Source organism: Pristiophorus japonicus, chromosome 7 (assembly GCF_044704955.1).
Source record: "Pristiophorus japonicus isolate sPriJap1 chromosome 7, sPriJap1.hap1, whole genome shotgun sequence".
NCBI classification, from domain to species: domain Eukaryota; kingdom Metazoa; phylum Chordata; class Chondrichthyes; family Pristiophoridae; genus Pristiophorus; species Pristiophorus japonicus.
The window spans coordinates 30,435,194-30,452,492 of record NC_091983.1 but is presented as its reverse complement, the minus strand read 5'-3'; the positions used below and the strand labels follow the sequence as shown (position 1 = coordinate 30,452,492).

The window sequence follows — 17,299 nt, the reverse complement described above, 5'->3', positions numbered from 1 at the left end:
CATACACCCAGTTGGAGCTATAACACAGCCATCACCTGCGCACATGCACCTCACTTTCCTCCCCCCCCCCTCCTTCTCCCCACCTCTACCTCTTCCCCTCCTCGCTCCACGGCGCCTGGCCGAGGAGCTCCTCAGGCGGTGTCTCATTGGGGGGGAGGGGAATGAAGGCAAATGTGGTGGTTGGACGGGTACAGGAGTGGGGGTTGCTGAGGGGACAACATTCTTTGATGCAGAAGCAGGATCTTGGTCCTTACTCTCGTCTGTCGTTCGCAGTGGTGGTGGGGAACCTAGGGGTGGAGTGCCATGCTCTGGAACCACTGGGAGGGCTGTGGCAGCAGTGTTCCTGGCTATCACATCCAGGGACTCCGCCATGCGTGGAATGTACTCGGTCATGGTGGCCAGGTGTCAGGATATGTCCCCCAAAGCTTCGATGAGCTGGTCACCAATGTCTACAGTCCTCCTAGACAACTGTACCATCTCTCCTTCCTCCCAAAGCAGTCACACCACACCCAGCCACGCCTTCAGTCCCTCTGAGCTCCCTCTCTCTCTGTCTCCTCTTCTGCGCTTGTCATGGTAACCCTTGACTTCCAGAATCGCAGGAATTGAGCATTGCCATGCCGTTGCTAAGGACGGCCATGCTTTACGGCAGAAGGTCAAAAACATTTAACGCTACCGCCCATTTGATATCGCTCACAATAACGCCCATTTTCAAAAATGTAAACTAGGTGTTTAGAGAATGGGCGAGAAGCCGGCGATCTGAAAATACTTTTTTACCGCCATTGCCAGAAATAACGCCCATTTTTGGGCGATAAGCTCAAAAGTGGAGTTTCTGCCCCCATGGTCCCTAGTTCTAGATTCTCCGGCCAGGGGAAACAATCTCTCAACATCTACCCTGTCTGTCCCCTTCAGAATATTATGGGCTGGATTCTCGAGAGGTTCGCGACCAGGTTTTTCACTGTCATCCCTGCTCCTGGAAGCGGTTTGCTGTCTGTTCCCCGTCCACCTCCGTTAAAACTGGAAATGGGTGGGTTGAAGACAGGTTGGGATCAGGATTCATATTTATAACACTTTAACCTCCCACCTGACCCCAACTCATCCATTTTGGGGGGTTAAAATTCCACCCTAAGTCTTACATCGGGTGTGACGATTGCCAACACATAGAAGGTAAACTCACAAGTCCCACAGTGTCTGTGGGAAGAAGCTGCTCAAACGGAGTAGAAATCGGAGACAGACAGGGCAGAATCTCTGCAGTGCTGATTCTCCAACTCCTGCTCCCTTGGAGCACAGTTTCCCAGTTGGAGCATCGAATCAGTGAATTGCCCCATAGCCTCGCTTAATAATTGCATCGAAATTCTGATAGTCTCAAGCTATTAAAATATTAGTTGAGTTACTCAGACCTTTCAGCCCAGTAGCTAGTTTTTATAGTTTGAGATTGAATGTCAACCTCTGGACAGCAACAACAACAACAACAACTTGCATTTATTTAGCACCTCTAACATAGTGAAACATCCCAAAGCGCTTCACAGGAGTATAATGAGAATTTTAAAAAATTTGATACCGAGCCGCATAAGTAGAAATTAGCGCAGGTGACCAAAAGCTTGGTCAAAGAGGTATGTTTTAAGGAGTGTCTTGAAGGAGGAAAGAGAGGTCGAGAGGTTTAGGGAGGGAATTCCAGAGCTTGTGGCCTCGGCAACAGAAGGCACGGCCACCAATGGTTGAGCGATTATAATCAGGGATGCTCAAGAGGGCAGAATTAGAGGAGTGCAGATATCTTGGGGGTTGTGAGGCTGGAGGAGATTATAGAGATAGGGAGGGGCAAGGCCATGGAGGGATTTGAAAATAAGGATGAGAATTTTGCATTGCATAACCGGAAGCCAGTGTCGGTCAGCAAGCACAGGGGTGATGGGTCAGCGGGACTTGCTGCGATTTAGGACATGGGCAGCCGAGTTTTGGATCACCTCTAGTTTATGTAGGGTAGAATGTAGGAGGCCAGCCAGGAGTGCGTTGGAATAGTCAAGTCTAGAGGCACGGATGAGGGCTTCAGCAGCAGATGAGCTGAGGCAAGGGAGGAGACGGGCAATGTTACGGAGGTGAAAATAGGTGGTCTTAGTTACGCTGCAGATATATGGTCGGAAGCTCATTTCAGCGCCGGTTTTCTTTATTAAATGACTTGAAACTTAGTTCTCCACATCGAAACAACAGCAGGCGGGATTTTAAAATGTAATGAGGAAGAGAAATGTAATGAGGAAGAGAATGAATACGCTCGGTGAGGATCACACCGAATTTGAATGGTAGCTCACTCAAACGGCACGAGTGCTTCAACACATTTATATGAATGCTATATACTGTCGTCCTTTTTTTTCAGTTAGCTGAAAGGATGTCAAAAATGATTGAAATATTCTTGCTCTTTTTAAGGCAAATTCCGAGAAGAGTTTAAAACTGCGTTCTCTTGTTTTTTGCGGGCGGATCGCCAGAACGAAGAGCGGCTGAGCCGAAGCCGAACCGGCACCGGGAGCCGCAAGTCTTTGCAAACGCAAATCTGCCACTTTGATAATGTCTCCAAAACTTCAGAGCATGTCGTGCTCACAAATATGACTACATTACAGAGCAGCAGCCTTACTGTGAACAACATCTAGTGACAGTGGCAATGTTTGCAGTGTTCATCTCAACATCGGCCTGACCTTTGTTACGTTAAAATGCTGTTTCTGGGATACCACAATGAATGTCAAGAGTGAAGGCAATTTGTGTAGCAATAGGCGACTATTTTTGGACTTGTAAATCGCATCATTAAAACAGCCATCTCACAGGCAGAGAATGACACTTCTCTCTTGTATTTTGTATTATATCACGGAATTCTAGAATCATACTGCACAAATGCAGGTCATTCGGCCCATCGTGCCCGTGCCAGCTCTTTGAAAGGGCTATCCAATTAGTCCCACTCCACTTCTCTTTCCACACAGCCCTGCAATGTTCTCCTTTCCAGTTAATTATCCAATTCCCTTTTGAAAGGTACCTTTGAATCTGTTTTCGCCACCCTTTCAGGCAGTGCATTCCAGGTCGCAACAACTCGCTGCGTGAAAACATTTTTCCTCATTTCCCCTTTGGATTTTTTGCCAATTATCTTAGGAGTCGAAATTGCCCCTCTCAGAAAGGCCCGTTAGCGCCTCCGGGGTGGCGGGGTGGTGGGGGGGGGGGGATAACGGGGCGATAAAGGGTTTTCGCCCCGGGCACGGCGGCCAGAGCGCCCCCTCCCCCCCAGAATTGCCCCCGGGGTTCCGCCAGCGAAAAGTGATTTGCACTGCGCCCATAACGCCATGCACGCTGACCCCTTGTCACTATGCGCTGAGCCCTTTGCACCCCGCGAGTGGTGATGCCGCCGACAGTTTCTCGGTGGTGACAGTGGCGCCCCGGCCTCCCTTAAAGGGGAGGTGGTAGCGCGGTGGCTGCCATCTTTCTTACGGTCGGCCGACTTTGCCAACATGCAGCCCGACACCCCCTCTTGGGTGCCAGGCCGCTGGCCCAGCCGACACCCACCCTGGTGGCCCAATGGACACCACTAAAGTGGCTGCAAAGTTCGCAGCAACCCTCCCCTTTAAAAGAAGGGGAGGGACATTGTGAGGCATCAGCACGATGCAGGGCGAACGCTCCGTTACCACCAACAACATTTCTTTTTACTAAAAGAGTCCAATTCCGTGCCGGCGCAAAGAAAATCCAACACATCGAATTGACTGCCCCAAATTGCAGCCGGTTAATCAATGTTCTCAAGTTACCAACCCTCCCAGTGCAAACATTTCTCCCTATCTACACTATCAAAACAATTCATAATTTTGAACATCTATATTACATTTGTCCTTCACCTTCTCTGCTCTAAGGAGAGCCTTCTCAGCTTCTCCAGTCTCTTCACATAACTGAAGTCCCTCATCCCTAGTACCATTCTTGCAAATCTCCCCCGCACCCTCAAGGCTTTGACATCTTTCGTAAAGTGTCCAGAATTGGACACAATACTCCGGCTCGGGCCTAGCCAGTGATTTAGAAATGTTTAGCATAACTTCCTTGCTTTTGTACTCTATACCTCAATTTATAAAGCCAAGGATCCATATGCTTTTTTAATAACCTTATCAACTCATCCTGTCACATTGAAACCCCCAGGTCTCTCCGCTCCTGCGCCCCCTTGTACCGTTTACTTTATATTGCCTCTCGACATGAGGAAAAACATTTCTATGCAGCGAGTGGTTAGGATCTGGAATGCACTGCCTAAAAGGGTGTTGGAGGCAGACTCAATTGTGGCACTCAAAAGGGAATTGGATAAGTACCTGAAATAATAAAAATTTGCAGGGCTACGGGGAGAGGTCGGGGGAGTGGGACTAGGTGAAGTGCTCTTACAGAGAGCTGGCATGGGCTGGATGGGCCGAATGGCCTCCTTCTGTGCTGTAACCATTTCAGTGATTCTATGATTTCTCATTCTTTCTTCGAAAATGCATCACTTCACCCTTCTCTGCATTAAATTTGTACTGGCTTCTGTGAGAGTGTAGTTTGAGGCAAGCAATTACTCTAATTCCACCAGCTAGTGTCTACCACAACACAAAGAAATATGGTCAAAGGTCAGGGCTTCGGTTTCCAAATCCTTTATTATGCGCGGTGGACTGTATGAATACAAAACAAGGAAAACAACACTCGGTTTCTTGCAGTACACCATCAGGAGCGATACAATAATCCAAGAACAATCCGATAAAGCGGCAATAAAGAGAAAAATACTTACTTAACTGTGGTTCTGGAAGGGTCACATTAACAGGGGTCTGGCCCCTAAATTAACAATAAAGTGAACCTCGGGAGTAAAATGTCTGCTCTCCCATGTGTCTGCCACTGTCCCCCGAATCCAAAGGGTTCTGTGGCGGTAAAAGGTAAACCAAACTACGGTGTCTCAGAGAGACCACCACAAAATTTCATCTGCCACGTGTCAAGCTAGAGGTTTGGAGTGTTGCAAATGTTTGCCCCCTGCAGCAGGAAGTGAGATTTGGAAGGGGATTGTGGGTAGGACAGTTTACATGGAGGGGGAGGTTTAGGAAGGACAGGAGGGCAGTGAATCCGGAGGGAGGGCATGGGGAGCTGAGAGTAGAAACTGAGGATGAGGAGTCTCTCAGTACAGATGAGTTTTATTCTCGGTGCGAAGTGAAACCGGGTGCTGGAAATGTGAACTAAAGGCAGCAATGGGAAAGCACACATTCTGAAACAGAACGATAGATTAGTATTTCAGGTGGGACCGAAACATTCTCTGTTCTCATGGATTGTCTCATTAGCATAACTTTTGTATCCCTTGTGGGGTGGGGGAAGAAATGCACAGGCCTGTGTGTGTAGCTAAATCATAAACACATTCTTTTTGAATTTGTGTGTGATGTTGTTACACTGAGCAACCAGAGGAAATCTTCCTCCAGCACAGCCTCTGTTGATCAGTGTGATATAGTTCACAGAAGGAGCAGTAGAGGGCACTCTTTACCATCATGTTCCTTAACAACTGTAATACGATTATTATAAGCAGATACACTTCATCAAAAGACACTGTCCTGAATGGGATGACATTATGATAAACATGCTGTTGACTATAGAATGTCAATGCCAAGTCTGATAAACATAAGTTTTAAAAGCTAATCAGCACAGATGTATGGAATCGAAACATTCTGATAGCAGTTATCAGGAAAAGGTTAGAGGCCGTTGATTTATTGGAAAAATGTTATTAAATACTAGTGCCGGGAATTTCCTCAGGGCTTCTCCAGCTCTTCCGCCATAGCTTTGGCACATGTTTGCCAGAAACCCTACTGATGGGTGTAAACAGGGATTCTGCCGAAATCATGGCAGCAAAGCGGGAGAAGTCCTGAAAAAAACTCTCAGCGCAGTTGAATCTCAGTGAATTTTGACCCTGGATAATTGTGAGATTTGCGAGCTGACTGTGCTTGGTTCGGGCACTCTGTAGATCAGGGCCAGTGTTCTCAGTCTGGCGTGATGATTGGAGCCTTGTGTTGCCAGCAATAACATGTAACCACGGGAGAAATTGGACAGAGTTCGCTCCAGTTCCGTATTAATAGCATCGCTTGTTGGATAACACGTGTGCCATGCAAGTGGGCGTACGGGGCAGGAGAGAAGCACTCAGCACTTTTTGTGCACACAGAACTGAAAGCCTTGTTGGTGTGGTAGCTGCTGAGATCTCGGCACTTGGAACTGCTGCTAGCACCAGGAATGTATGCTCTCCTGCCCCCCCACAACAGGGTCGAGGGTGATGGAGATATAAAAAACATGGACAGCCAGATGTTTCCTATTTGCTGTATGCATAATATCTTATTGGCACTGACTCGAACAGGATGAACGAGGAACAGCAAAGTTGAGCTTCTGTGCAGTTCTGACAATGTTACATGTTAATTATACTGGAGTGCCACTAATGGTCTATTGGATATGTGCAACAATTGTTTTGGTACTAAGCCACGTGGAGCAGTAAGCTTCCTGCTTCAGAATGTGGTGGGTTAAAGCCCCATTGCAGGCCTCCAGCAACATAAGCTGGGCTGACACTCTAGTGCAGTACTGAGGGAGCATGGCACTGCCCATGAGACATTGAAGTGAGACCTGATCTGCCCTCTCAGGTGGGAAGTAGTAAAAGATCCCACGGCACTATTCAAAGAAGAGCAGGGGGGGATATGCGCAACATCCTGGTCAACATTTCATCATCATCATAGGTAGTCCCTCAGAATCGAGGAAGACTTGCTTCCACTCCTGAAGTAAGTTCTTTGGTGGCTGAACCGTCCAATACGAGAGCCACAGACTCTGTCACAGGTGGGACAGCCGTTGAGGGAAGGGGTGGGTGGGACTGGTTTGCCGCACGCTCTTTCCGCTGCCTGCGCTTTATTTCTGCATGCTCTCGGCATTGACACTTGTTGAGACATTTATCACCCAGCCAAATACTGCCAAAAACAGATGCACTGGTCACTTATCCTATTGCTGCTTGTGGGACCTTGCTGTGTGCAAGTTGGCTGTTGTGTTTGTATCTACATCACACCACAGTGGTTACACTTCAAAAATAATGCATTGGCTGTGAGACGCTTTAAGATGTCCAGAGGATGTGAAAGGGGAGATATAAATGCAATTTCTTTCTTTTGTTTCTTCCCAATCACCCGTCTATACTAAGTTCGCAAAACACAGCCTGTGGGGCAGTAGGCACATTACAATCGGCTCCATTCCTCTGCTACTAAAGAGAAAAAACATGAACTCCATTTTCCTCTCAGTATCCCACTCAGTCCATGTCTGCTCAGTAGCTCGCAACGACAAGTAAAGAAAGTAAAAAAGAGAGACCTTCACTTACCATTCAGCTTGAGCAACAGATTAAGCCCCTCCCCGATACAAAAAATAATCAAAAAGGCTGTTGGAATATTGGCCATTATCTAATATGGTTGGAATGCCAAAGTGAGGATGTGATGTTTCAGTTATACAGAGCGTTGGTCAGAGCGTAGAGCATGAAACGAAAGAAAGACTTGCATTTATATAGCACCTTTCATGACCTCAGGACATCCCAAAGTGCTTCGCAGCCAATGAAGTAATTTTGAACTGTAGGCACTGTTGTAATGTCGGAAACGCAGCAGCCAATTTGCACACAACAAGGTCCCACAAACATCAATGCGATAATGATCAGATAATCTGTTTGTAAGGTGTTGATTGAGGGGTAAATATTGGACAGGACACTGGGGGGTTACTCTCCTGCTCTTCTTCGAAATAGTGCCACGGGATTTTTTACATCCACTTGAGAGGGCGGACGGGATCTCGGTTTAATGCCTCATCGCAAAGCCAGCACCTCCAATGGTCCAGCACTTCCTCAGTACAGCTCTGAAGCGTCAGCCCAGATTCTGCGCTCAAGTCCCTGGAATGAGACTTGAACCCCCCAAGCTTCTGACTCGGAGGCGAGAACTGAGCCATGGCTGACAAAAATAAGGCAAATTTGATGTCGAGTGCACTTAATAGAACACAAATCAGATGAAGTGATACTGCACCTCATCCTCATCTGGATGCCCTGGTCAACATTTATCACTCAACCAAACACTACCAAAAACAGATGCATTGGTCACATATCTCATTGTTGTTTGTGGGACCTTGCTATTGCAAGCTGGCTGCTGTGATTGTCTACGTCACCAGTTCAATATCACTTCAAATCATCATCATCGTAGGCAGTCCCTCGAAACGAGGATGACTTGCTTCCACGACAAAAAAGGTTGAGTTCACAGGTGTTTCAATGAAGGACCCGAACTACATCCTGAAGGGTGGAAGATGCCTGTGTGTGTGGTGGCCGTTGCACACCAGCCACCACACGGGCTTGACAAAGCAAGGTCTTGGTTCAATGGCAAGGATTACCCAGGACGACTGGAGACCAGCTCTGCTGCACGGAGCTAGTGCACACACACATCGCAGTGTGGGCTGGCCTGTACTGCCCCTGGGTCCCTGGCCCCGAACTCACGCCTCCCCTGGGCCCCGATCACCATCCCTCTATATAATTCATCTGGAGTACTGTGTGCAGTTCTGGTCACCATATCACATCAAGGACATCATTGCACTAGAAAAGGTACAGCAGAAAGGGCTAGCCATCTGACAGCCGGTATCAGGCCCCTGAGCTACAAGGAGAGACTGCAGAAGCTGAGTATGTTGCACGAGAGAGGACTGTGAGGAGACTTTATTGAAGCTTTCAAGGTCTTTATGGTATCAAGCTGAAGCCTGAGACATTGAGCCCTGTGAATTACAGAGAGTATGGTGCTCAGAAGGAAGGTAGATGGACAGAGCAGTTATAGCCATTTCACACAGAGGGAGAATGAAGTGTGTATTCAGTTTTTGAACTTTGGGGCTGGGCCCGATGCACCAAAGTGGCAAACTGTTATCCTGTACACTCCTATATATAGTCAATATCCAGTATGTTAGTTCGCTCTCCTTTCCATTGATCCCGTGTTTGAATTTAGTGACATGCAGTGAGAAGGGAAGTATACCCTAATATAGTGGTCAGTCTAACCCGGGCCTGCAAGAACCAGACATGCTCCTCATTAACATACTTTACAACAGACATTGAAGGGAAACTTCCTGCTAAAAACGAAGTCAATCCTGAGGATTTTTAGCAATGAAAGAAAAAGCAAATGGCCTAATATATTTACCTTTCGTAAATGAGCAACACTGTAGTATAGAGTAATTATGCATACAACTAAAAGCATATAAAGAACATTTCAAAGAGATTAGCTTTAATGAGCTGCTTAATCTGTTTTATAGAGGAAGCTCATTTAAAAGCTTGTGGGGATGCATTCCAAGAGATAACTATTATACCCTAATGAAGACTTTGGAAATGTGTTTTTCATTAAGGCAGTTCAAGATTCAAAGTATCTAGTTTCCCATCTGATTTTTTTCCGGCCATATCCTCCTCGAACCACCAGCAGAGAGCTGCCTGGTCTTTGCTTGGTACATACAGCCTGACTGGGTGTGACTGAACCAGGGATTATCTGCACCGCAGTACTCCACAACACTGTGCTGGTGTTCCAGTGCTGCGGTGTCGTGTATCCGCACACTGCCCTCGATTGAGAAGTTGACTTAAAGGCCTAGAAATTTGTCTCGGGCGGTGGTGCTGAACGGGCTTATCGATTGGCCGCCCGTTACACGCAGCGTCTGATCATGACTGCGCTGGAACTGAATATCAGGCACTCTGTGCAACGGACGGCCAATGTGATACCGCTGGTGTGGCGCCACCGACCTAGACAGAATTCTACCACAAAAACTTTACAGATTTCTTCAAATTAAGGCAGTTTACACACATTAATAGTCAATGAGCCTGTGGAAAATCTACATTGAATAGAAAGTAATATAGGGGCCAAAATTGATCAACTTACCACCCACTGCCGCTGACATTTCTCTGCAAGATCCGCCCAGTGCCACTTTCGAGGTGGCCTCGAGCAGGCAGGAGGGGAGAACCGCCTGCTGATGTCAGCGGACGGCCGAGTGGCGCAACTGAGCTCCCGCCCGCTGAGCTCCCATATTGATGCGATGGGAGTTGGCAGGGGTCGGTGGCAGAACGGGGGTGGACCGCTGCGAGGAGGCTGGTCCCTCCCCAACGGTAAGTCTGAAGATCCTGAAAAAAAGGTTCGTGAACATTTTTTTTTCCCCCCACAGCGACTTACCCGGATGGGGTCCCCTGAAGGTATTCCGACAGTTGTAAAAAATTTTTCCTGATGATTTTTATTTTCAGCTGTCCTACCCTCCGTGGGCCCGGCTCCATTCTCGGTGGCACTTGGGCGGCAAGCGCCTCTGCCACTGAGAATGGGAGCTCCCGCCCGCTGCCACCCAGATTGGCATCGTACAGCGTTCATTTGCCGCCCGCTGACCTTCGAGGGACCTCGACACTGAAAACCCTGCTGAAAGTACTGTCCGGTACCTCGGCAGCCATCGGCAGCACTTTGGGCGGCACTTGGGCGTGTGGAGGCCTTGACCAAATTCGGCTCCATAGAAACAATGGACGACCATGAAGATATATTGTCAATGTTCCTTCTGGGAGGCTACATTTCACAGGACTCTGAATATGGGCGATGACATTTCAGAAACCATCATTTGTACAAAGCTCAGGAGCAATACCATTTAAGTGATGGCAGCGTTGAGGAGGTGCGTGGAGAGGCAGTCAGGACTTCGGCGAGAGGCCTATAAAAGGCACAGCAGGGAGTCCGGGGCCCAGCGTCGAGGAGGTGCGTGGAGAGGCAGTCGGGACTTCGGCGAGAGGCCTATAAAAGGCACAGCAGGGAGTCCGGGGAGCAGCATCGAGGAGGTGCGTGGAGAGGCCCAGCTTGTACAGCTACAGGGAGAAGGCAAAAAAGAAATAGAAAGAAAACGAAAGGTGACGTCACAGCCAAGGGGGTAAGTGATTGGCTGGTGATTGGTAAGTCGTTTTTCTTTTTCTTTTTCTTCTATATCAGTAAGTAAACTTTTAACATTGTTGTTGCCAATTTAAGTGTATCTAAGGGTTAAGTCATGGCAGGAGAGCACGGACACGTGTTATGCTCCTCCTGTACTATGTGGGAACTCAGGTACACTTCCAGTGTCCCTGATGACTACGTGTGCAGGAAATGTATCCGCCTGCAGATCCTGACAGACCGCATTGCGGCACTGGAGCTGCGGGTGGATTCACTCTGGAGCATCCACGACGCTGAGAATGACATGAATAGCACGTTTAGTGAGTTGGTCACACCGCAGGTAAAAGGTATACAGCCAGATAGGGAATGGGTGACCAGCAGGAAGAGCAGTGCAAGGAAGGTAGTGCAGGAGTCCCCTGCGGTCATCCCCCTGCAAAACAGATACACCGCTTTGAGTAGTTGAGGGGGATGACTCATCAGGGGAGAGCAGCAGCAGCCAAGTTCATGGCACCATGGCTGGCTCTGCTGCACAGGAGGGCAGGAGAAAGAGTGGGAGAGCAATAGTGATAGGGGATTCATTTGTAAAGGGAATAGATAGGCGTTTCTGCAGCCGCAACCGAGACTCCAGGATGGTATGTTGCCTCCCTGGTGCAAGGGTCAAGGATGATTCGGAGCGGGTGCAGGACATTCTGAAAAGGGAGGGTGAACAGCCAGTTGTCGTGGTGCACATTGGTACCAAAGATATAGGTAAAAAACGGGATGAGGTCCTACAAGGCGAATTTATGGAGCTAGGAGCTAAATTAAAAAGTAGGACCTCAAAAGTAGTAATCTCAGGATTGCTACCAGTGCCACGTGCTAGTCAGAGTAGGAATAGCAGGATAGCTCAGATGAATACGTGGCTTGAGGAGTGGTGCAGAAGGGAGGGATTCAAATTCCTGGGACATTGGAACCGGTTCTGGGGGAGGTGGAACCAGTACAAACCGGACGGTCTGCACCTGGGCAGGACAAGAACCAATGTCTTTGGGGGAGTGTTTGCTAGTGCTGTTGGGGAGGAGTTAAACTAATATGGCAGGGGGATGGGAACCTATGCAGGGAGACAGAGGGAAATAAAATGGAGTCAGAAGCAAAATATAGAAAGGAGAATAGTAAAAGTGGAGGGCAGAGAAACCCAAGGCAAAAAACAAAAAGGGCCACATTACAGCAAAATTCTAAAGGGGCAAGGTGTGTTAAAAAAACAAGCCTGAAGGCTCTGTACCGCAATGCGAGGAGTATTCGGAATAAGGTGGATGAATTAACTGTGCAGATAGCAGTTAACGGATACGATGTGATTGGCATCACGGAGACATGGCTCCAGGGGAACCAAGGCTGGGAACTCAACATCCAAGGGTATTCAGCATTTAGGAAGGATAGACAGAAAGGAAAAGAAGGCGGGGTGGCGTTGCTGGTTAAAGATGAATTCAATGCAATTGTAAGGAAGAACATTAGCTTGGATGGGTGGAGCTGCAGAATTTCAAAGGGCAGAAAACGCTAGTGGGAGTTGTGTATAGACCACCAAATAGTAGTAGTGAGGTTGGGGGCAGCATCAAACAAGAAATAAGGGATGTGTGCAATAAAGGTACAGCAGTAATCATGGGCAACTTTAATCTACACATTGATTGGGCTAACCTAACTGGTAGCAATGCGGTGCAGGAGGATATCCTGCAGTGTATTAGGGATGGTTTTCTCGACCAATATGTCGAGGAACCAACCAGGGAGCTGGCCATCCTAGACTGAGTGATGTGTAATGAGAAGGGACTAATTAGCAATCTTGTTGTGCGAGGCCCCTTGTGGAAAAGTGACCATAATATGGTAGAATTCCTTATTAAGATGGAGAGTGACAAAGTTAATTCAGAAACTAGGGTCCTGAACTTAAGGAAAGGTAACTTCGATGGTATGAGGCGTGAATTGGTTAGAATAGACTGGCAAACGATACTCAAAGGGTTGACGGTGGATAAGCAATGGCAAATACTTAAAGATCACATGGATGAACTTCAGCAAATGTACATCTCTGGAGTAAAAATAAAACGGGGAAGGTGGCTCAACCATGGCTAACAAAGGAAATTAAGGATAGTGTTAAAGCCAAGGAAGAGGCATATAAATTGGCTAGAAAAAGCAACAAACCTGAGGAGTGGGAGAAATTGAGAATTCAACAGAGGAGGACTAAGGGTTTAATTGAGAGGGGGAAAATAAAGTACGAGAGGAAGCTTGCAGGGAATATAAAAATTGACTGGAAAAGCTTCTATAAATATGTGAAGAGAAAAAGATTAGTAAAGACAAACGTAGGTCCCTTGCAGTTGGATTCAGAGGAATTTATAATGGGGAACAAAGAAATGGAGACCAATTGAACCAATACTTCGGTTCTGTCTTCACGAAGGAAAATACAAATAACCTTCCGAAGCTACCAGGAGACAGTGGGTCTAGTGAGGAGGAACTGAAGGATATCCTCATTAGGCAGGAAATTGTGTTAGGAAAATTGATGGGATTGAAGGCCGATAAATTCCCGGGGCTTGATAGTCTGCATCCCAGAGTGCTCAAGGAAGTGGCCCTAGAAATAGTGGGTGGATTGGTGATCATTTTCCAACAGTCTATCGACTCTGGATCTGTTCCCATGGACTGGAGGGTAGCTAATGTCACACCACTTTTTAAAAAAGGAGGGAGAGAGAAAACGGGTAATTCGAGATCGGTTAGCTTGACATCAGTAGTGGGGAAAATGTTGGAATCAATCACGAAGGATGAAATAGCAGCGCATTTGGAAAGCAGTGACAGGATCAGACCAAGTCAGCGTGGATTTATGAAAGGGAAATCATGCTTGATGAATCTTCTGGAATTTTTTGAAGATGTAACTAGCAGAGTGGACAGAGTAGAACCAGTGGATGTGGTGTATTTGGACTTTCAAAAGGCTTTTGACAAGGTCCCGCACAAGAGATTGTTGTACAAAATCAAAGCACATGGTATTGGGGGTAATATACTGACGTGGATAGAGAACTGGTTGGCAGACAGGATGCAGAGAGTCGGGATAAACGGGTCCTTTTCAGAATGGTAGGCAGTGACTAGTGGAGTGCCGCAGGGCTCAGTGCTGGGACCTCAACTCTTTACAATATACATTAACGATTTGGATGAAGGAATAGAGTGTAATATCTCAAAGATTGCAGATAACACTAAACTGGGTGGCATTGTGAGCTGTGAGGAGGCCGCTAAGAGGCTGCAGCATGTCTTGGACAGGTTAGCTGAGTGGGCAAATGCATGGCAGATGCAGTATAATGTGAATAAATGTGAGGTTATCCATTTTGGGGGCAAAAACACGGAGGCAGAATATTATCTGAATGGCGGCAGATTAGGAAAAGGGGAGGTGCAACGAGACCTGGGTGTCATGGTTCATCAGTCACTGAAAGTGGGCACACAGGTACAGCAGGTGGTGAAGAAGGCAAATGGTATGTTGGCCTTCATAGCTAGGGGATTTGAATATAGAAGCAGGGAGGTCTTACTGCAGTTGTACAGGGCCTTAGTGAGGCCTCACCTGGAATATTGTGTTCAGTTTTGGTCTCCTAATCTGAGGAAGGATGTTCTTGCTATTGAGGGAGTGCAGCGAAGGTTCACCAGACTGATTCCAGGGATGGCAAGACTGTCATATGAGGAGAGACTGGATCAACTGGGCCTTTATTCACTGGAGTTTAGAAAGATGAGAGGGGATCTCATAGAAACGTATAAGATTCTGACGGGACTGGACAGGTTAGATGCGGGAAGAATGTTCCCAATGTTGGGGAAGTCCAGAACCAGGGGACATAGTCTTAGGATAAGGGGTAGGCCATTTAGGACTGAGATGAGGGGAAACTTCTTCACTCAAGAGTTGTTAACCTGTGGAATTCCCTGCTGCAGAGAGTTGTTGATTCCAGTTCACTGGATATATTCAAGAGGGAGTTAGATATGGCTCTTACGTTTAAGGGGATCAAGGGGTATGGAAAGAAAGCAGGAAAGGGGTACTGAAGGAATGATCAGCCATGATCTTATCGAATGGCGGTGCAGGCTCGAAGGGCCGAATGGCCTACTCCTGCACCTATTTTCTATGTTTCTATGTTTCTATGTTTCTATGTTTCTGTACCCGTTTAATGTTTATCTTTTTCAGATATTAATCTTCTTCCCATTTTAAAAAACTATTATAGATTCTGTGTCCACCATTGCTTGTTGTCGGGGATTTCATACTAGAACAGTCATCTGTGGGAAAGAAAATTCAACTAATCCTTCTCTTCATATATAAAGAAACAAAAAATGCTAGAAAAATAGAGTTAACATTTCAGGTCGATGACCCTTCGTCAGAACTGGTGAATGTTCGAAATGAACAGATTCTTAAGGAGCACTGAAAAGGGGGAAGGGAGGAAAGAATACAAGGGAAGGTCTGTGATAGGGTGGAAGGCAGGCGAGATTAAAGAGACAAAAGGGATAATGGGCCGATTTGAGATGGTTTCATTTCGAACATTCGCCAGTTCTGATGAAGGGTCATCGACTGAAACTGGAGGGTTGGCATCCTGAGGACATAGATCTAAGATAACTATATAAAGAACTGGGAGGTGGGGGTTGGGGGGCGGGGAGAGAACGAATGAATTGGATTTATATAGCGTTTTCATGACCATCAGACGTCTCAAAGCGTTTTACAGCCAATGAAGTACTTTTGGAGTGTAGTCACTGTTGTAATATGGGAAAGGATTTTGTATCTGTGAAAGGGTGGAGGAAGCAGTTTCAATAGTAAATTTCCAAAGGAAATTGGATGTATATTTGAAAAGGAAAGATTTGCAGGGTCATAGGAAAAGGGCAGGGGAGTGGGACTAATTGGAGAGCTCTTTCAAAGAGCACAATGGGCCAAATGGCCTCCTTCCGTGTGGTATCATTCAATAATTCTATGTTCTAGGTACAATACTTCTGTCACTGACTATCTGCCTCCTCTGCCCACCCATGGAGACAGCTCACCTTGATGGGGCTAAAATTCCAGCCTCTCCGGGTCCGTACAAAGGCCTTGTAAAAGCTGGTTTTCAGTGCGCAATGCACATACACCGAAAAACGGCTTTTCCATTCTGTCAAGATATCTCTTCACCAATCCTCCATATCCCTGCAAGGAAGAGATTGGGTTATTTGCCCATCTCTTGCCCAGCGAATGTCCTTCAAACACTTATGCCTGGTGAAAGCAGGTGCACAGCCTACTTTTACTAGCATAAGAGTTTTAAAACATATAAAAATTAAATTAAAAAAAACATGTTTATGTTAAAAACCCTGTACAGTAAGGTAAGTTTATTTTAAACCGTATCAAAACACATTAAAAATTCAAAAATATTTTTTTTTTCTAAAAAACTTAAATTTCAATTAATTTTAAATATGTGAAGTGTTTTATTTATTTATTATGTTGTGTTTCTTGTCTTGGGGTTTATTCTCATTGATAGTAATGGGAACTTGGAGAAATAGAATTCCTATTATTATCAATGAGAATACTGCTGAGTGATTGGTGGTCCAGGACCATGTGACTCCAACTTTTTCGTGCGTACGAGGAAGTCCTCTCCCCGTACGCTACACATTGCATGAAGGCCTCCGACCGCAATCGAAGGTGCCGCTGGGATCACCAGCTACTTTCGCGAAAAATGTTTGGGTTGGAGGCGTTCGTCCGAAGGAAGACTCCAACCTGAATTTTAGCCCCGATATCTTTCTGCTGTCTGGTGGATAGAAGGTGTTCCTCCTCCTACCAACCTCCTCCACTAATACCTTTAATGCAGTGCCAGAAAATTGGAGAGACCGTACAGTACCTATTATTGTCTACCACCTTCAAAAGAAAGTTGGCTGCAGCCAATGTGCACCGCCCCTTTAAGAGATTCAGGCTGCCTTTAAATAGAAACATAGAAAATAGGCCGTTTGGCCCTTCGAGCCTGCACCGCCATTCAATCAGTTCATGGCTGAACATGCAACTTCAGTACCCCATTCCTGCTTTCTCGCCATACCCCTTGATCCCCCTAGTAGTAAGGACTACATCTAACTCCTTTTTGAATATATTTAGTGAATTGGCCTCAACAACTTTCCGTGGTAGAGAATTTCACAGGTTCACCACTCTCTGGGTGAAGAAGTTTCTCCTCATCTCGGTCCTAAATGGCTTACCCCTTATCCTTATGCATGATATTGACACCACCATTCGATGAGTTGTTAATATACAGCCCAAATAGCACCAGCAATCCCCCCTATTTTATTTTAATTAATCAGGGGGACCAATTTAGGGGTTTAGTTGCTTCCATGTGATCGGGCGGGCTCTCTGAGCATGGTGCCCATTCTGTGCACAGAAATGGACTTAAACCAATTTCTACCCCATGGAATTTGAAAGAAGG

The 17,299-nt window shown here is 46.6% G+C and overlaps 1 protein-coding gene across 1 annotated transcript in view; it reads left to right on the top strand.

Annotated features, from left to right (window-relative positions):
• The window catches only part of hcrtr2 (hypocretin (orexin) receptor 2), a 91,759-nt gene extending 88,968 nt beyond the window's left edge, over nucleotides 1–2,791 (top strand). The window contains exon 7 of the mRNA XM_070884341.1: nucleotides 2,416–2,791. Coding sequence (XP_070740442.1) covers nucleotides 2,416–2,636 — 221 coding nt within the window. The 3' untranslated portion in view covers nucleotides 2,637–2,791. The remainder of the gene's footprint in view (nucleotides 1–2,415) is intronic.
• Nucleotides 2,792–17,299: the final 14,508 nt, after the last annotated feature.